The sequence below is a fragment of the Procambarus clarkii genome, chromosome 22 (genome assembly GCF_040958095.1).
Source record: "Procambarus clarkii isolate CNS0578487 chromosome 22, FALCON_Pclarkii_2.0, whole genome shotgun sequence".
NCBI lineage: Eukaryota > Metazoa > Arthropoda > Malacostraca > Decapoda > Cambaridae > Procambarus > Procambarus clarkii.
The window spans coordinates 48548192-48569513 of record NC_091171.1 but is presented as its reverse complement, the minus strand read 5'-3'; the positions used below and the strand labels follow the sequence as shown (position 1 = coordinate 48569513).

At 45.3% G+C, this 21322-nt stretch overlaps 2 protein-coding genes across 2 annotated transcripts in view; one reads left to right on the top strand and one right to left on the bottom strand.

Moving 5' to 3' along the window:
- The window catches only part of LOC123759319 (U-scoloptoxin(01)-Er1a), a 43490-nt gene extending 23055 nt beyond the window's left edge, over positions 1-20435 (bottom strand). The window contains exon 1 of the mRNA XM_069329000.1: positions 20387-20435. The gene's annotated coding sequence lies outside the window, so the exon portion shown is untranslated. The remainder of the gene's footprint in view (positions 1-20386) is intronic.
- LOC123749364 (fap1 adhesin-like) overlaps positions 2407-21322 on the top strand; it is a 25638-nt gene continuing 6722 nt past the window's right edge. The window contains exon 1 of the mRNA XM_069329288.1: positions 2407-2537. Coding sequence (XP_069185389.1) covers positions 2407-2537 — 131 coding nt within the window. The remainder of the gene's footprint in view (positions 2538-21322) is intronic.

Here is a 21322-nt window from a genome sequence, read left to right as displayed (position 1 = left end):
GTGCGAGCGTCCGTCGACTGACTCTTGATTTTTACTTGTTACGAGAGAAAGGCGATGCCATTTGGTCGTTGTAGGTCATTTGTGATTGTAGGCAATTTATTAGTAAATAGACAGGCGCAAGAGTAACTGGCAACCCTGCACAGGAGCGTGACGTCACCACAGCCACGGCCTGGAATTGGCTGACATCAGCTGATACTTTCCAAAGATGCACAGCCTTTGTTCCCGCCACTGTTGAGGTGTGTGGGGGTGACCCGGGTATATATTGTTAAGCCGGGCTGTTATCTCTCTTGAATAAATTGAATCTAAAGTCGAACCCAGATCAGCAGGACTGCTGCCCAAGTACCAAATATCACATACAACACAGGAATGGTGTTTGAAACCATTGAACATGCTCGCACAGAATAATGAGAAGTGTAACTAGAACACGTATGAGAATAAGAGAGAGAGAGAGAGAGAGAGAGAGAGAGAGAGAGAGAGAGAGAGAGAGAGAGAGAGAGAGAGAGAGAGAGAGAGAGAGAGAGAGAGAGAGAGAGAGAGAGAGGAGGGGTGGTAGACAACAGGTAACAACAGCAACATGAGCAGCAGCAACAGGTACGCCACCAGCAACAGGAGAGGTGAAGGGCCGAGCCAGACAGCTGGTGCAGGAGGGAGGGCAGGAGGTGAAGGGCAGTGTGGCGGCCAGTGAAGGGGAGGAGAGAGGGAGGGAGGCAATTAGGAATATAGAAGTAGGCTGTTAGAGGGGGAGGGAAGGAGGGAGGCAGGGGAGGGAGGGTGGCAAGGTGGGAAGGAGGGAGACATGGAGGGTGGTAGGGAGGGTGGCAGGGAGGCGGGGTAGGGACGGGGGCAGGGAGGGAGGGTGGCAGGGAGGCGGGGTAGGGACGGGGGCAGGGAGGGAGGGTGGCAGGGAGGCGGGGTAGGGACGGGGGCAGGGAGGGAGGGTGGCAGGGAGGCGGGGTAGGGACGGGGGCAGGGAGGGAGGGTGGCAGGGAGGCGGGGTAGGGACGGGGGCAGGGAGGGAGGGTGGCAGGGAGGCGGGGTAGGGACGGGGGCAGGGAGGGAGGGTGGCAGGGAGGCGGGGTAGGGACGGGGGCAGGGAGGGAGGGTGGCAGGGAGGCGGGGTAGGGACGGGGGCAGGGAGGGAGGGTGGCAGGGAGGCGGGGTAGGGACGGGGGCAGGGAGGGAGGGTGGCAGGGAGGCGGGGTAGGGACGGTGGCAGGGAGGGAGGGTGGCAGGGAGGCGGGGTAGGGACGGGGGCAGGGAGGGAGGGTGGCAGGGAGGCGGGGTAGGGACGGGGGCAGGGAGGGAGGGTGGCAGGGAGGCGGGGTAGGGACGGGGGCAGGGAGGGAGGGTGGCAGGGAGGCGGGGTAGGGACGGGGGCAGGGAGGGAGGGTGGCAGGGAGGCGGGGTAGGGACGGGGGCAGGGAGGGAGGGTGGCAGGGAGGCGGGGTAGGGACGGGGGCAGGGAGGGAGGGTGGCAGGGAGGCGGGGTAGGGACGGGGGCAGGGAGGGAGGGTGGCAGGGAGGCGGGGTAGGGACGGGGGCAGGGAGGGAAGGTGGCAGGGAGGCGGGGTAGGGACGGGGGGTGGCAGGGAGGCGGGGTAGGGACGGGGGCAGGGTGGGAGGATGGCAGGGAGGCGGGGTAGGGACGGGGGCAGGGAGGGAGGGTGGCAGGGAGGCGGGGTAGGGACGGGGGCAGGGAGGGAGGATGGCAGGGAGGCGGGGTAGGGACGGGGGCAGGGAGGGAGGGTGGCAGGGAGGCGGGGTAGGGACGGGGGCAGGGAGGGAGGGTGGCAGGGAGGCGGGGTAGGGACGGGGGCAGGGAGGGAGGGTGGCAGGGAATGCATAAATGATACAGTTAGGGAGAGAGGCCGCTACCGAGGAATAAAAAAAAAATGGAAGGGGAGAGAGCAGAGGAAGAGAGCAAATAAGAGAGAGGGAAGAATTTTTAGGACACTCGTGTTCTCAAGAGTAGAATATTGTTGTACACTAACAGCCCCATTCAAACCTGTAGAAATTGTTGACCAAGAGAGTGTACAAAGTTCCTTTACTGCAGAAATCCACTCAACAAACATCTAAATTATTTAGAACCGCCTAAAAATGTTAAATCTGTAGTCCCCGGAGCACCTGCACGAGAGTCCCCGGAGCACCTGCACGAGAGTCCCCGGAGCACCTGCACGAGAGAGACATAATAATCTACACTTGGAAAATGTTAGAAGAACTGATTTCAAATCAGCACTCAGAAACAAGACCACATGAGGCCAGGAGGCATGGCAGGATGTGCAGAATAGCCCCACTGAAGAGCATCGGTGCAATAGGTACGCTCAGAGAGAACTCTATCAACATCAAGAGACCCAAGACTTCAACACTCTCTCGCTACTCTTAAGGGTCATAACTGGCCGACCTCTCATGGCGTTCAAGAGAAACCTCGACAAGCCCCTTCAAAGGATACCTGATAAACCAGGCAATGGCTCATACGTCAGGCTGCAAGCGGGTGCATCAAACAACCTGCTGGATCAGACCAACAACCAGGAGCTCTGGTCAGTGACCGGGCCGCGGGGACATTATCCCCCGGAATCTTAAACAGGTATAATCAACAGGAAGAGAAAGGGAGCAAACATGAGAGAATGAAGAGGCGCGCAAATAAGAGAGGGAGGAAGAAAAGAATAAGGAAAGCAAAGCAAAATTAAGGGAAATTAAATACAAAGTTACTAATCAACAAAATATAAGGAAATTGGTGAATGTGACAAAACAAGCAACAGGCGCAAAGACAGATAAACAGAGACAGGCTGACTGCCACAGGCTGAGACAGACACAGACAGGCTGACTGCCACAGGCTGAGACAGACACAGACAGGCTGACTGCCACAGGCTGAGACAGACACAGACAGGCTGACTGCCACAGGCTGAGACAGACACAGACAGGCTGACTGCCACAGGCTGAGACAGACACAGACAGGCTGACTGCCACAGGCTGAGACAGACACAGACAGGCTGACTGCCACAGGCTGAGACAGACACAGACAGGCTGACTGCCACAGGCTGAGACAGACACAGACAGGCTGACTGCCACAGGCTGAGACAGACATAGACAGGCTGACTGCCACAGGCTGAGACAGACACAGACAGGCTGACTGCCACAGGCTGAGACAGACACAGACAGGCTGACTGCCACAGGCTGAGACACAGTTTTTTAGCTTTAGGCCAAAACAGCTAAATAGGCCTAACTCTCTAATCAGTGTGGCTATTTAAAAGCTAAACATATACATGTAGTCAACTCATATCATAATAATATGTAATGATTTATTATCTGTTATATTATACAGAGTTGTACAGAGGACTACATTGAAGCCATGTTCTATACTATATATATATATATATATAAGTTTTAATTCCTTTTCCAGATAATTTTGGTATATATATTTTATGTATGTAATACATATTTTATGTATGTAATAATATAATATTTACGCAGCCGAATATTATGAATATTAGCACGTATTGAAATAATTCACACAATATTCATCATAGCTTTATTATGCTTAATGCATGGTTTTCCATAGGAATCCCTAAAGGCCACTAGTTATATCAGTTTTAATTCCTCTATCCATAAAATAACATCCACGAAAGTACTCAAAACAGCAATCAAGTAATAAAAAAAATATCAAAAGATTTATTATGAGGTCACTCCTATAATACAACAGACACTACTCGGGTTTTTCCGAACTACTTAGAAAATGTCATGGTGTATTTTCCGAACGAAAAACATAACAATAAAACAGATATTTCGAGTCACCTTGATAGTCGTGCTGGTGCTCCTTCCCTAAGTGCTGAGTTCAATGACCCGTTGTACAGCCATCAGTTAATGTCAGTCCGACGATTTACGCAAGTGTTGCGTCAGTTGTCTAACAAATAACGCAGGAATCTCACTATCAAATTCTGGTGTTTCAGACACTTATCATAATACCTTTATGGTAAACAAAAAACTTCTTCCACCCCCTCCTTCCCCTCCAAATAATGAAAGGTAACCTTCCCCTCCAAAAAATGAATGGTATATATGCTGCGTCTATCTTGATGTTTACGTTTGAAAGTATTTTTGAGGAATCTCGATTCCCAGTAATCTTTTTATTTCCCAGTCACTGTTCTGGCGTAGCCTAACGTGGCGCCAGTGTTTATGTGAGGCTACGAGCCTAAGTGGTTCTTCACCAGGCTATGCCAAACACAAACAATACCAATATTAGTTTTAACCATTGATAATAACAGTTCATAACAAGTCTAATAAAAATAAATAATGGTACCTTTAATAAGACAATGGAAATATTAAGTTAAAATACATTATTTAAGATACAGTAGCAGTTGACTGTATTCTTCCACAGTTCACTACCAGTTCCGCCGACCATATATATATATATATATATATATGTCGTACCTAGTAGCCAGAACTCACTTCTCAGCCAACTATGCAAGGCCCGATTTGCCTAATGAGCCAAGTTTTCCTGAATTAATATATTTTCTCTAATTTTTGTCTTATGAAATGATAAAGCTACCCATTTTATTATGTATGAGGTCAAATTTTTTTTATTGGAGTTAAAATTAACGTAGATATATGACCGAACCTAACCAACCCTCCCTAACCTAACCTAACCTATCTTTATAGGTTAGGTTAGGTTAGGTAGCCAAAAAAGTTAGGTTATGTTAGGTTAGGTAGGTTAGGTAGTCGAAAAACAATTAATTCATGAAAACTTGGCTTATTAGGCAAATCGGGCCCTGCATAGTAGGCTGAAAAGTGCGTTCTGGCTACTAGGTACGACATATATATATATATATATATATATATATATATATATATATATATATATATATATATATATATATATATATATATAACTGAAAACTCACACCCCAGAAGTGACTCGAACCCATACTCCCAGAAGCAACGCAACTGGTATGTACAAGACGCCTTAATCCACTTGACCATCACGACCGGACATAATGAGGTGATAGCCGAGGCTATTTGAACCACCCCACCGCCGGCACTCGGATAGTAATCTTGGGCATAGCATTTTACCAAATCACCTCATTCTTTGGGGCACACGTGAGGAACACAAATGCGAACAAGCCTGAATGGTCCCCAGGACAATATGCAACTGAAAACTCACACCCCAGAAGTGACTCGAACCCATACTCCCAGAAGCAACGCAACTGGTATGTACAAGACGCCTTAATCCAATCCGTGATGGTCAAGTGGATTAAGGCGTCTTGTACATACCAGTTGCGTTGCTTCTGGGAGTATGGGTTCGAGTCACTTCTGGGGTGTGAGTTTTTAGTTGCATATTGTCCTGGGGACCATTCAGGCTTGTTCGCATTTGTGTTCTGTGTGCCCCAAAGAATGAGGTGATTTGGTAAAATGCTATGCCCAAGATTACTATCCGAGTGCCGGCGGTGGGGTGGTTCAAATAGCCTCGGCTATCACCTCATTATGTCCGGTCGTGATGGTCAAGTGGATTAAGGCGTCTTGTACATACCAGTTGCGTTGCTTCTGGGAGTATGGGTTCGAGTCACTTCTGGGGTGCGAGTTTTCAGTTGCATATTGTCCTGGGGACCATTCAGGCTTGTTCGCATTTGTGTTCCTCACGTGTGCCCCAAAGAATGAGGTGATTTGGTAAAATGCTATGCCCAAGATTACTATCCGAGTGCCGGCGGTGGGGTGGTTCAAATAGCCTCGGCTATCACCTCATTATGTCCGGTCGTGATGGTCAAGTGGATTAAGGCGTCTTGTACATACCCGTTGCGTTGCTTCTGGGAGTATGGGTTCGAGTCACTTCTGGGGTGGGAGTTTTCAGTTGCATATTGTCCTGGGGACCATTCAGGCTTGTTCGCATATATATATATATATATATATATATATATATATATATATATATATATATATATATATATATATATATATATATATATATGTATATATAATAAACAGTAGCTATATATGTATATATAATAAACAGTAGCTTCCCTCATAAATAAATAATTTAACCCATCTTTTTATACACAACAAATACCCTTAATTTTCGTAACCAAAACGTCTTATATGTCAATAATATATCTTCATATGTAAATCATGCAACGTTCCCTCCTTGAGCGTATAAATCCCACAACCTTTAATATACAAGTCATAAAGCTTAGCCTCATTCAAGAGGCGCGCAAATACGTTAGACTTTACATAAAGTAGTCAATGTTAAATATATATACTTCACAGCATAAAAGTTTGCATGTCTTCCTGCGGGCCGGAGGAGGAGGAGGGAGGGCTGGGCGTGCTGACTCCCTCAGCAGGGCGACCCCTAGCCACCTCCTAGCGGCCCCCAGCCACCTCCTAGCGGCCTCTCAGATGATACGATCCCTCCACCATAATTCCCCAGCCATTCCCAGCCCACATAAACACCGCCGTAGAACACGATCGCTTTTATTTTCTCTACGAAACTGTGATAAATCCAAGGGCGTAGCCAGGGTGGGGACATTTGTGGGAGCCGGCGGGCGACACCTAGTGGGCCCCGCTGATGACTTAATATACCCTGCCGTCCTCGGCCAGGAGGCGCTATATTGTTTAATCCCACCTCGGCCAGGAGGCGCTATATTGTTTAATCCCACCTCGACCAGGAGGCGCTATATTGTTTAATCCCACCTCGGCCAGGAGGCGCTATATTGTTTAATCCCACCTCGGCCAGGAGGCGCTATATTGTTTAATCCCACCTCGGCCAGGAGGCGCTATATTGTTTAATCCCACCTCGACCAGGAGGCGCTATATTGTTTAATCCCACCTCGGCCAGGAGGCGCTATATTGTTTAATCCCACCTCGGCCAGGAGGCGATATATTGTTTAATCCCACCTCGGCCAGGAGGCGATATATTGTTTAATCCCACCTCGGCCAGGAGGCGCTATATTGTTTAATCCCACCTCGGCCAGGAGGCGATATATTGTTTAATCCCACCTCGGCCAGGAGGCGATATATTGTTTAATCCCACCTCGGCCAGGAGGCGCTATATTGTTTAATCCCACCTCGGCCAGGAGGCGCTATATCGTTTAATCCCACCTCGACCAGGAGGCGCTATGTCGTTTAATCCCACCTCGGCCAGGAGGCGCTATATTGTTTAATCCCACCTCTCATCAGATATGTGTTATATATTATTATATTTATGTGTATGTGATCATTTGAGTCGGGGTCATGCGAGTCAGTCTTGTAATCAAGGTTCGCTGAGTCCGATAAGGCAGTTACTTAGTATTTTTATCGCTGTTGATACATTTGGATAATTATATATATTGTTACTGATCATAGGATGAATTCTACTGAAATTATGCCGTATTGAAACTGCCACAGTTTCCCTATCTAGGCTCGGTGAGGTACAAAGGTTTGGTGTGTAATATATACGAAATTTATGTCTTAAGTGTTGTATTGCACAACAAGTTTTGTTACGATACAATTTAGTAATTTAAAAAACTGGATATATCGGCAACACTCGTAAAAAAACACGTCATATGTATAGTATATTTTGACGTTGATGATAATGATGGCTATGACGGTGCTGATGAGAATAATGATGATTATAACAATATTAGCGATAGGAAACGCGATAAAACGCTAGATGATACACAACCTATCACCCACCAAGGTGATGATTGATTGCAACGGAAATGCAGCATCGGAAATGTATAATTACACCAGAGAAAAGAACAAGGTGTTGATAATGACATGATGTTGTTGTTGTTGTTTTAGATTAAGCTACTCGCAACGAAATGTTCATGCAGCACGGGCTATGGTGAGCCCGTAATTGAGTTCGGTTATTCGCGATAACCTTGTTGCTCTGATATTTGGGCCAAAGTTTTAAATAGAGGTGGAGTTTCCTCCTTTTTCCCTATTTTTTTTTTCGCTTCTGTTTTAGTCGTGTTGACATGATGATGGGACAGGCTTACCTTATACACCTCCCCTCTCCTCCCCCCTCCCCCTCCTCACCCCTCGCCCCATAACTTCCCTTTGAACAATACAACTTCACTCCCTTCAGACCAGGATTGTTGACAGGACCTTCCCGGGTCACACAATAGATCAGAATAGACAGTTTCCAACCAGTCAACAACAGTTTCCAGATACTCTACGATAGATCATAAGAGTCAGCTCCTTGATGCACAATACTTGCTTGACGATATATATTGACGATCATAACTCTTGTGATAAAGATGACGAGATGAGGAGGCAGACAGGTGGCCACCAAGATGAGGATGGCAGACAGGGCCACGAAGATGAGGATGGCAGACAGGGGACCAAGGAGATGAGGATGGCAGACAAGGGACCAAGAAGATGAGGATGGCAGACAAGGCCAAGAAGATGAGGATGGCAGACAGGGGCCAGGAAGATGAGGATGGCAGACAGGGGCCAAGAAGATGAGGATGGCAGACAGGGCCACGAAGATGAGGATGGCAGACAGGGGACCAAGGAGATGTGGATGGCAGACAGGGGCCAAGAAGATGAGGATGGCAGACAGGGGATCAAGAAGATGAGGATGACAGACAGGGCCACGAAGATGAGGATGGCAGACAGGACCACGAAGATGAGGATGGCAGACAGGGGGTCAAGAAGATGAGGATGGCAGACAGGGCCACGAAGATGAGGATGGCAGACAGGGGACCAAGGAGATGTGGATGGCAGACAGGGGACCAAGAAGATGAGGATGGCAGACAGGGGACCAAGAAGATGAGGATGGCAGACAGGGCCACCAAGATGAGGATGGCAGACAGGGCCACGAAGATGAGGATGGCAGACAGGGGGTCAAGAAGATGAGGATGGCAGACAGGGGCCACGAAGATGAGGATGGCAGACAGGGGACCAAGAAGATGAGGATGGCAGACAGGGCCACGAAGATGAGGATGGCAGACAGGACCACGAAGATGAGGATGACAGACAGGGGGTCAAGAAGATGAGGATGGCAGACAGGGGCCACGAAGATGAGGATGGCAGACAGGGGGTCAAGAAGATGAGGATGGCAGACAGGGGCCACGAAGATGAGGATGGCAGACAGGGGACCAAGAAAATGAGGATGGCAGACAGGGGCACCAAGATGAGGATGACAGACAGGGGACCAAAAGATGAGGATGGCAGACAGGGCCACCAAAATGAGGATGGCAGACAGGGCCACCAAGATGAGGATGGCAGACAGGGGTCCAAGAAGATGAGGATGGCAGACAGGGCCACCAAGATGAGGATGGCAGACAGGGGACCAAGAAGATGAGGATGGCAGACAGGGGACCAAGGAGATGAGGATGGCAGACAGGGGACCAAGGAGATGAGGATGGCAGACAGGGGACCAAGGAGATGAGGATGGCTAACAGGGGACCAAGGAGATGAGGATGGCAGACAGGGGGCCAAGGAGATGAGGATGACAGACAGGGGACCAAGAAGATAAGGATGGCAGACAGGGAGCCACCAAGATGAGGATGGCAGACAGGGGGCCACCAAGATGAGGATGGCAGACAGGGGACCAAGGAGATGAGGATGGCAGACAGGGGACCAAGGAGATGAGGATGGCAGACAGGGGACCAAGGAGATGAGGATGGCAGACAGGAGGCCAAGAAAAAAATAAAAAGATGGAAAAATTGAGGAAAAGGAATAAGAATGAACATATTAAATGTGTACTCACCTAGTTGTGCTTGCGGGGGTTGAGCTCTGGCTCTTTGGTCCCGCCTCTCAACCGTCAATCAACTGATGTACAGATTCCTGAGCCTACTGGGCTCTATCATATCTACATTTGAAACTGTGTATGGAGTCAGCCTCCACCACATCACTGCCTAATGCATTCCATTTATTAACTACTCTGACACTAAAAAGTTCTTTCTAACGTCCCTGTGACTCATTTGGGTACTCAGTTTCCACCTGGGTCCCCTTGTTCGCGTACCCTCCGTGTTAAACAGTTTATCTTTATCTACCCTGTCAATTCCTCTGAAAATTTTGTAGGTAGTGATCATGTCTCCCCTTACTCTTCTGTCTTCTAGTGTCGTGAGGTGCATTTCACGCAGCCTTTCCTCGTAACTCATGCCTCTTAGTTCTGGGACTAACCTAGTGGTATATCCCTGAACTTTTTCAAGCTTCGCCTTGTGCTTCACAAGTGCTTTGTACTCACCTAGTTGTACTAACCTAGTTGTGTTTGCTGGGGGTTGAGCTCTGGCTCTTTGGTCCCCCCTCTCCAATCCCGTCAATCGTGTGTGTGTTGAGAGGTCCTGTCTCTCAACACACACCGTGTGTGTGTGTGTGTGTGTGTGTGTGTGCGTGTGTGTGTGTGTGTGTGTGTGTGTGTGTGTGTGTGTGTGTGTGTGCGTGTGTGTGTGTGTGTGTGTGTGTGTGTGTGTGTGTGTGTGTGTGTGTGTGTGTGTGTGTGTGTGTGTGTGTGTGTGTGTGTGTGTGCGTGCGTGTGTGTGCGTGCGTGCGTGTGTGTGTGTGTGTGTGCGTGCGTGTGTTATACTCAAATTCTGTCAGTTGAAATGTAACCAATCACAGGCGAGTAGGCCTCTGACGTCATGCCAGACAGAGGAGCATCAGCGATGCTCCCAGCAGCCGCAGTTATCCTCACAGACCCAGAGTAGGTGGACCTCGGCTGGCCAGTTATACACCTGTTTGCCTCACTCAATAAATATATACAGAAGCGACTACTGTGTCTACATTCTACCCGAAAAAGGCAAACGAATACTGGTGGCAGCAGTGGGATCCAGAAATTTTTTTCTGGAAGCAAAAGTTCCAGTACCCAGCATCGCCTCGTGTTCCAGCCAAAACCGCCGCCACCGCCACCGCCATAAGCCGCCATCCTGCCACCCACGCATCAAATATTGTGCCAGACCGGGGTCCTGCCATCAACCACTACTCCAGGCTAACGTTTTAGAAGTAAGGGTCAATATTTTCCTGTGAGAACGCTCATTCATCAGTGAGGAGGAAGGAAGCTTCCCGCGCCAGCCATTTTTGAATCTCGCGCCACCACGTGGGAACCACCTAGTGCACCCACCACCACCACCACCGCCACCCAAGCTGACAGTATCAAGCTTCGTGAGGGTGCAAGCTACTGCAATCGTCGTCAGCCATCGTCGCAGGTATCAACTGGTTATTCCATCGTCGCAATATTGTCGTCGTCAGAATTTATCTTCGTGCCTCTAGCCTGAACAGTGTGGGGTCCCTGAGTCTCGCGCCACCGCCGCCAGGAGCGCTGCCGTCGCATCCAGTTTGTAAACACGCCTCACATGGGCCTCTTCAGATCTTCACGACGCTTCTCCTACTTTGGCTACTGGTGATCCTCATAAATTACAACCCTGAGATAAGTAATTGCTAGTTGAGAACAGCGTGCCAAGTGTTAAAAAGTGACTTATGTAATAATTCCCATAATATCCTGTGAATTAACCATTCAGTGACTTGTTAAATATTGGAGCTGGTTCAGTACTGCACTCCCCACAGTTTTCCTGTGTGATTTCAACATTCCTGCTTCTTACAGTAATTTCATTGAATTTTAATTGTTCTCCTAGAGTGTTATTGGTAAATTCAAATTCCAGTGAATTAAGAAATCCTTGTTTTAGTAGCAGTTAAGGATTTGTGCAATATAATTTTTTTTTAATTTCTCCAGACCTAACTTGAAATTTATCCTTTAAGCATTTTATTTTAAACTTTTACCATAGGAGTTATATACATTCCTGTGTCCAGTTTATGTGCTACATCCATATTTCTTGCATTGCCACTTGTTGTGTTGAATCTTTTTAATGAAATTTTGCAATTGCATTTCCCAGTTTTTATTCTAAATTGCTGTGCTTAGTCTGGTTTAATTAATTTACATACATCTAATTCCAGTCATTTTTTTAATGAAAGATTGCTAAATTTAGTTTACAATTTGCTTGTTCTTAATTATTTTCTTGCCTAGCCCAATTTAATAATTTTATTTCTGCCATTTTTACTTTAGCCAAGTTGATATTTTTTGTGTTTATTTTTGTGTATACTATTTCTGATGCCAGGTGCACTTAATTATAATCTGCGTTCAAATATTACTTCCACGGCTGTGACAATGCCTACCACTGTTGAAACCCCTTCAGAATCAATGGGAACAGTTGCTCGTCCCAATGGCCAGAGATCAGCTCAGGAAATGGCTATTCCTCTTTTTGCTGGGGAATCGCGTTTATTAGAATCATGGTTTAGTAAGGTTGAAGCGAAAACAGTTGCACGTTTTTCTAAGCCTACTGATGCCGAATACTTAGCAATTGCACGGTCAGCCGTGGACACAACCAAAGGTGATGCACGTTTTGTTGTTGATGAGAAAGCCATTGTTAGCCTTCAGTCTTGGCCTGAATTTAAGGATTTCTTTCGCCGTCGCTTTGTTAATAAAGGAGACCTTGACCCATATAGGTTAGTCAAGAAAATTGCCAATGCCACCATGCAGCCTGGTGAATCGTTTAATGCGTTTACTAGCCGTCTCGATCAGTATCTGTATGCCTTAGTTTCTGCTATGAATAATTCAACTTGGTTAGATAAAGACAATAATCTGTCCCCTGAGGCTATGGCCAAAATGATAGCATTTGGTACTTTAATGCATTTTGCCCCCGAGCATACAAAACCAATCGTTGAGCAACAAAATTTTGGTGTTAAACATGAAATTGGTGAAGTATTTGAGGCTATTAACAATGCCGCAGATAAACTAGCTCCCCGAAGTGCTCAACTGTTGCCACCCTCTGATGCTGTAAATGTAGTTACAAGTTCTCAGCATCCTCCCACAAATTCTCAAAACTCTTGGTCGCAGAAGCGTACCCATGCTCGTAGCCCCCAGTCAAATTCGCCGCCTCATAAAATGCCGAAACGCCATAGTCCACAACCATCCACTCCCTCATGTTGGCATTGTGGTAAGAGTAACCACCTTGCAAGGGACTGTTGGTCCGCCCCTAGATCATCACCTCCTAGACAATTCTCTCGGCCCCCTCATCAATCTAATCATTCTAGGCTTCCATATTGCACGTACCATAAACAAGTTGGTCACCACACTGCGGATTGTAGAGCCAGGCAAAGGACATCTCCACCTCGTAACTCCCATGGTCAGTCTTGGCGAGGCTCACAGCGTCCAAGACATTATCAGAACTCTCGTAATTACAACTCCCAGCCCAGCTATAATGCAACTTCAAATTATAATGCTCAGTCACAGAATGCTGGAGCTCAGAATGTTCACTCCATGTCGTCGGGAAACCCCCAAGGCCATCCGCTAACCAATTCAAGCTAGCCAATCCTAGTGCCCTCCCTGTGTATTCAGTAGCTACCCAAAATAGATTTGGACACTTGACAGAGGAGGACACTGACTCTAAACCAGTTGTAGATGTTGACGGATCCACAGTAAATTTGACACAAACAAGACGCAGATATCCCAGACAACATAAGTCAAAAATAGTATCTTGTCCAGTCTCAAGTGATGGTCCCCTTGTATCAGCCATTGTACATGGTAGAGTTTTAAAAGTTTTTCTTGACTCAGGTGCAAAAATTAATATTGTCAAGCCCTCAGCTCTTAGAGACATTGAAAGTAAGCACCCTACTATTTTAAAACAGTCACACATACCTTTTCTAAGTGGTATTTCAGGAAATAAAGTAAAAGTTCAGGGTGAAATTGACCTCCCACTCAAGTTCAATGATGTCACATTGTCTATAACATGTTTAGTTGTTGACATTATTCATTTTCCTGGAGACATTCTCTTAGGTCTGTACACCATGATTGATGAAAATATTGCATTGTTTCCCCATCGTTGGAACATAAGTATCAAAGACCACGTCATACCCTTGTGTAGCATGTATCGACAGGGCCACGAGTTCAACCTTCAATCAGATTACGTTAATTTTGTTGACACCCGCCTTGCTAGCGTAGGGTTGTCAGATCATTGTCGTGGTAGCATACCCGAGAAAACAGGCACTCGATTGAAGCATAGTAGTTGTGCAGTTGTTAAGGAGAATGAGTATCAGGACTTTCTGGAAGGGGACGCCCTAACGGATTCTCGTTGTCTCGCTCGCCTGGCAGCTTCCATCTCTGAAGTCAGTGGTTCCACGGCTACTGACACTGTGCTACACCCTCATTCTCTCACCAGAATAAGAGTTAAGGTTCAGGGAGTGCCTGAGTTGTCGGATGTGATTGCGGAAAGTGAAACATGTAAAGTGAATGGTACATTTGTTGAACCCTCCTGGCACACAGTGCAGGATGGTACTGTCTCACTTTTTATCGCGAACACAAGTAATGCCGATATCCATCTCCAGTCTGGTACCCATGTTGTAGATTTTGCCCATTACTCGTTACCGGTGCGAGTTGTGGATGATGTCTCCATGGATCATACTGTTTGTACACTCACACCAGGAGAACAGGGATCTCAGCCAGAGGTGCAAGCGCAACACCTCAGTCCTACTGATTTTCCTGACTCTGTGGCTCAGCTTTTGAAAATTTTGAACAAGAATAGAGCTGTTGTTGCTCTACCAGGAGAAAAATTAGGTCTCACTCCTCTTATTACACATAAAATTCCCCTTGAACAAGGAACTACGCCTATTTATGTACCAGCTTACCGTCTTCCCCATTCTCAGAGAGCAGAAGCAGATAGACTTGTAGAAGAAATGTTACAGAGTGATGTAATTGAATCGAGTAATTCGCCATGGAACGCTCCATTGATTCTTGTACCAAAGCGAGATGGGACTTGGAGACCTGTAATCGATTATCGCAAGCTTAACAGAGTAACAATACCTGATCGTTTCCCACTTCCAGTTCTAAATGATTTGTTGCAAAGTATTGGTCGAAACAAAGTATTCTCAACGTTAGATTTGTTGCAGGGATTCTGGCAAATCCCCCTTGATGAGGAAAGTAAACAATTGACAGCCTTTAGTACTCCCAATGGTCATTTTCATTTCAAAAGAATGCCGTTTGGTTTGCGTAGTAGTCCAATAACCTTTTCACGGCTCATGACAAATCTATTTCGTAGATTGATAGGAAGTACACTTCTAGTTTACCTTGATGATCTCATAATCATGTCGCAAGATGTTCAGACTCATTTCCAGAACCTTGAGAAAGTACTTGCAAAGCTCGCTGAAGCTAATTTAAAAATAAAGCTTGCAAAATGTTCATTTTTAAAGCAAAAGATTAATTTCCTAGGTCATACAGTTACACCTTCAGGTATTACATTGAATGAATCAAAAATTATTGCTGCCCGTGATTTTCCAACACCTCGTACCGCAGAAGCCGTAAGACAGTTCACAGGTCTTGTAGGATTTTATCGTTCATTTATTGCTGGATTCTCTATTATAGCCGCTCCGCTTTACAAGTTGCAAAGAAAAGATGAACCCTTTGTTTGGGGAGAGGCCCAGGATCAATCATTCAAAAAACTCAAAGCAGCCTTGATTTCGTCACCTGTCCTTAGGTACCCAGATTTTTCTAAACCTTTTACGTTGGTTACAGATGCTAGTGACATAGGTTTAGGTGCTGCATTACTTCAAACAGAAGGTCACAGAGATCACGCAATAGCTTATGCTAGCCGTACTTTATCTAAAGAAGAGAAAAATTATAGTGCAACAGAACGAGAAGCCTTGGCAGTTGTTTGGGCACTTAAACATTTCAAGGATACAATTTATAATTACCCAGTTCATGTTCTTACAGATCACCAACCATTAATTCCCTTGTTCAAAAATAAGAATCCAGTTGGAAAGTTTGCTAGATATTTGCTCACAATTCAAGAATTCAATCCCACATTTGGATATATTCCAGGAAAGCAAAATGTTGTAGCCGATGCGTTTTCTCGACACGTAGCTGCGATTCAGTTAAATTACCCAGCATTAGATGCTACAGTAGTAGAAACGGAACAAAGACAAGACCCCATATGGGCACCCGTCATTAAATTTTTGACTAAGCAAGACACTCGCCCGATTCATAAACCGCCAGTACCATTGAAAGAACTAGTTATGTTGGACAATTTACTGTGTAGAGTAGTAAAGCTAGGGACAGCCCCGAGGAAATGTTGTCAGTTAGTTGTTCCAGCTGTCTTGGTACCAACTGTGTTAAAAATTATCCATGATGCTCCTGCAAGTGCACATCCAGGAAAGGATCGTACACTCCAACAAGGTCGATTGAAATATTTTTGGCCAAAAATGGCTAAGGAGATTGCTCATTATGTTGACAGATGTTTAACTTGTTTACAGCACAAGGGACATGTTTCAGGACCTAATCCAATTCAGGTGTACCCAGCAACTAAAGCTCCTTGGGAACGAATATCGATGGATTTATTGACAAATTTTGCGGAAACAGAGAAAGGGAACAAACATTTGCTTGTGATGGTCGATAATTTTTCACGGTTTTGCGAACTAGTTCCTATCCCGAACAAAACAGCAGAAACCATAGCCAGCGCATTCCATGACCAAATAATTTGTAGATATAGTATGCCTAAAGTAATCCTTTCAGATAATGGTCCAGAATTCAGTAATAGTATTCTAACTAGCTTGTGTGATTTATATAACATCAAAAAATGTAGCATCATGCCTTATCATCCGGCAAGTAATGGACTAGCTGAACGTACTAACAGGAAAGTGTTAGATGCCTTGAGAGTCACGTTGAATTTTGATAACAACAATTGGGATGATTTTATACCCTTAATTCAGTGTGCTATAAATTCTTCAATTAATGTTTCTACTGGTGACACACCTCACGCTATTCTTTATGGTACAGATAAGATCCTCCCTAATGAATTGATTAACGTACCTCCTACTCCCTTATATAACGTAGATGATTTTGTTCAAGTGAAGCGTAGACAAATGCAACTAGTATTCAAGAAAATACGAGAACAACTGTCCAAAGCAACAGCCGAGTTCACTCTAGCAAGGAATGCACGAGCTAAACCCAGTAAAATAACTATTGGATCTGTAGTAATGATACTTAACCAACACAGGTCTGGTCCTATGTACAAGTTGACTAAGAAATTTTTGGGTCCATATAAGGTAATCGAGCTTATTAAAGGTAACAAATACAGACTTAAGAACTTGTTAACAGGAGAGTATATAAATGAACATTTAGACCATATGAAGTTAGCTAAAATGACTGTTGACGAGACTGATGAGGAAGATGACAATGAACTTACCCAGACAGATACTCCTACTCGGACACCACCTTCTGTGGTTGACAGACCACTGGATGTTCAGCAACCCCATACTAGCAATTATAATCTTAGATCTAGACCTCTCGTTTCAACCGTGCACTCACCACATGTCCATTGGCTAGATGTTAACGAGGATATCTCTCAAGATGATAGTTTGTCGCATGAAGTTTCATCTGTTCCGGACCTTCAGTCAGAGCCAGAGTTGTATAGTGCTCTGGATGAGCTAGGTGTAGATATCCGCAGAATTTATAATTGAATGCACTCTGCAGTTATTCTGTTTGTTTTGAAAAAAAAAAAAACACTCATTTGCAGTATTTCTACCACATGTGTCTTATTATTACCATTATATATAATGTATAGTTTTTCTCAAATTTATTTTGTTATAAATTAGATGCCATTGTTAAGTCTACTACTATTTGTATTTTCACAGTGCTTGTCATAGGAGTTATTATTGTTCTAGCAACCACATTGAGGCCAGTGAATCCTGACTGCTATCACGCAGATGTTAGTCTTCTTGATCCAGGTCTTGTATATGCTTGTAAATATATTGCACATTATATATATTGTACTTTGGTCTTGTAAATATATTGTATATTTCGAAAAAAAAAAGAAAAAAAAAGAAAAAAAAAAAATCATTATCTATCTTGAAATTCAATTGTGGTTGTTAGGTCAGAACTTTGTTCTATTAATGTAATAATTGTTTAATTTTGTATGGTTTTCAAGCACATGCCATTGACACATGTTAATAATTTTGTTTAGGCAATACCTTGAGTTGTATTGTTCATATCTGATCAGTAGACATACACATGTTCTTAATACTCTGGTTTAATCAAAGAATTGTTACCATGATTTTCACCTATTATGATGAATTTTTTTTTGGTGCATATATGCCGAGTTGTTAGTATTACGCACACCTGATCTTCTTTCAATGTTTTATTATGCAAATTTCACATGTAAGCCATTATTGAATGCCACCGAGGTCCTTTCAGTATCATTGTAACTATATAGCTAGCCAGAGCTTGTCGACAAGGGACGTCGACTTGGTAGCGTGTCCGAGCGGTGTTATACTCAAATTCTGTCAGTTGAAATGTAACCAATCACAGGCGAGTAGGCCTCTGACGTCATGCCAGACAGAGGAGCATCAGCGATGCTCCCAGCAGCCGCAGTTATCCTCACAGACCCAGAGTAGGTGGACCTCGGCTGGCCAGTTATACACCTGTTTGCCTCACTCAATAAATATATACAGAAGCGACTACTGTGTCTACATTCTACCCGAAAAAGGCAAACGAATACGTGCGTGTGTGTGTGTGTGTGTGTGTGTGTGTGTGTGTGTGTGTGTGTGTGTGTGTGTGTGTGTGTGTGTGTGTGTGTGTGTGTGTGTGGCGGTCATGACCTAGACACCTGGTTAGCTCCCCTGGTTCGTCTGGCGCCATCACTGGCCAGTCTGGATGGGTTTGGGCGGGTCGCTGGTGGCTGATATGATCAGTCACTTTATATAAAGTGTTGTCGCACCCTGCCTGCACCTCCCTCGAGGGGCTTCGTCACACAGGTGAGAGCCCCTCCCAGCTACGTCACATACCGGTACTCTGAGGGATGGTCACCCCTGTGGTACTGTGAGGGACGGTCACCCCTGTGGTACTCTGAGGGACGGTCATCCCTGTGGTACTCTGAGGGACGGTCTCCCTTTCTGCAGGTCGGTGTTCAATCCCCGACCGTCCAAGTGGTTGGGCATCATTCCTTCCCCCCGTACCATCCTAAATCCTCATCCTGACCCCCTTCCAAGTACTATATAGTCGTAATGGCTTGGCGAGTTCTCCTAATAATTCCCTCTCTCCCCTTGCCCTGGTAACACTGTATTGCCCCCCCCCCCCGTCTGTTCATATCTCACTGATGGTATCTGTGGCCTCTACTACCCAACATTATCTTCGACTACCCCCCACCCCCAAATTACTCAACATAAATCAGCAATTAGAACACTAATAAATTTAAGTCCCAGTCAACACTCATCTCCCTTGCTGAAATCCTTGAATATGTTAAATATTAAGTCACAGTGCACAACAACCCCCTCAAGTGTGTCTTATCTTTAAAAGAAACTCTTATCTATGAACTGTAATGTTAATCCCGACCTCAAGCGCTTGCTAGAGCACCTAGGAGCACCACACGTGGAAATAAATAGCTTTCAAATATTGCAAGAGTGCCACGTAACTAGAGCAGAAATGCTCTGCACACCAAGGAGGTCTCCAATTGTGGAACAACCTCCCTAATGACTCTGAAGCCCGTTCTTCCCCTCAACCAGTTTACAAGAGAAACTAAGACCTACCTAATGACCCGTTATATAACCAAACTTGTTCACCTCTTCTCCTCCGACATGTTATCCTGTGTTCTCCTAGCTGTTATTGCCAACACTATGTACTAAACCTGACCTGTTATTAATAACTGCAATGTCAAATTTAAATTTATAATATTTTCATCATCTATTTCAACCTCTTCAACAGTTTATAATTACTTGCTCTGGTTCTACTGTTAGAAAATTGTCTTCAAATATCAAAAATTGATAATCATTTTCTAATTCTCTTCTTCAATTCATAAATACTATCTGATCCCATTTAGTTTCAAGAGTTAACTAATTAAGCTTCGATAGTCTTCTATTGTTTCACGTTTTGTCAGAAGCGATCAACGTATTTGTTGGTTAAGGTTCTGTACTTATCTTACCTATGACTCCTCCATTGTTGATAGATCTTCCGTACGTATGTAATCTTGCTTACAAATTACTATTGTTGTTATTATTATCGTATAATGATATACTGTTATTCAACTGCAGCCACTGGCGTCGTATCGTCCTCATTATAGTTATACACGGATCGTTATTCACGAATAAATAACACTTATTATTGCAACAATAAGTTTCATTATTTTGGTCTAATTGTTTTCCTTGTCTATTTCCCCTCTATATTATACATCTTATATCACTTATGTGATTATCCAGTACAATGACCTCTCTGAGAGCTTGAAAATATCTCTGGGAAAAACAAACCCCAATTTCAGACTTCATAAGATAGCAGGAGCAAGAAGACATACTAGGAGCGAGTAAAATAAGACTTAAATTTAGCACGAAACAAGAGGTAGAGGAGCTATTGGAGGTGTACCTCCAACACACGTGCCTCTACTCTAAGGTAACACGTGCCTCTACTCTAAGGTAACACGTGACATACAGAATGTTTACTTACTGGAACCTGCGGAACCTCAAGATGGGGCGGGGTGGTAACACTAACCTGGAGGAAGAAGAGAGGGGAAATGGTTAGACCAGGATGGGGAAATCTTGCTGCCCTACGGCACATCTCACACCTTGACAGCAGCGGCTGCAAAACCTTACACGAAGCACACGTTTGCCCTCCCTCTTGAGTATGTACCCCTCTCCTGGATTGCCGGCCTCCCTATCATTCATTAGAATTTTGGACAAAGTGGAGAGACGGGCAAGAAGGCTCATCTCTAGTCTTGATCAAGTTTGGTGTGAACGGTCTGAACAACAAAGCCTGCAACACCGTCGTGACGTTGGTTTTTATGTACAAGGTAAACATTCTCAAAGTTCTGGACCTGGCCCAACTTCGTGGACAACTCTGGCCCAACTTCGTGGACAAGGATAAAGAGAGAGAGGGAGAGAGAGAGAGAGAGAGAGAGAGAGAGAGAGAGAGAGAGAGAGAGAGAGAGAGAGAGGGAGAGAGAGAGAGAGAGAGAGAGAGAGAGAGAGAGAGAGAGAGAGAGAGAGAGAGAGAGAGAGAGAGAGAGAGAGAGAGAGAGAGAGAGAGAGAGAGAGAGAGAGAGAGAGAGAGAGAGAGAGAGAGAGAGAGAGAGAGAGAGAGAGAGAGAGAGAGAGAGAGAGAGAGGAGAGAGAGAGAGAGAGAGAGAGAGAGAGAGAGAGAGAGAGAGAGAGAGAGAGAGAGAGAGAGAGAGAGAGAGAGAGAGAGAGAGAGAGAGAGAGAGAGAGGGAGAGAGAGGGGGGAGAGAGAGAGAGAGGGAGAGAGAGGGGGAGAGAGGGGGGAGAGAGAGAGAGAGAGAGAGAGAGAGAGAGAGAGAGAGAGAGAGAGAGAGAGAGAGAGAGAGAGAGAGAGAGAGAGAGAGAGAGAGAGAGAGAGGAGAGAGAGAGAGAGAGAGAGAGAGAGAGA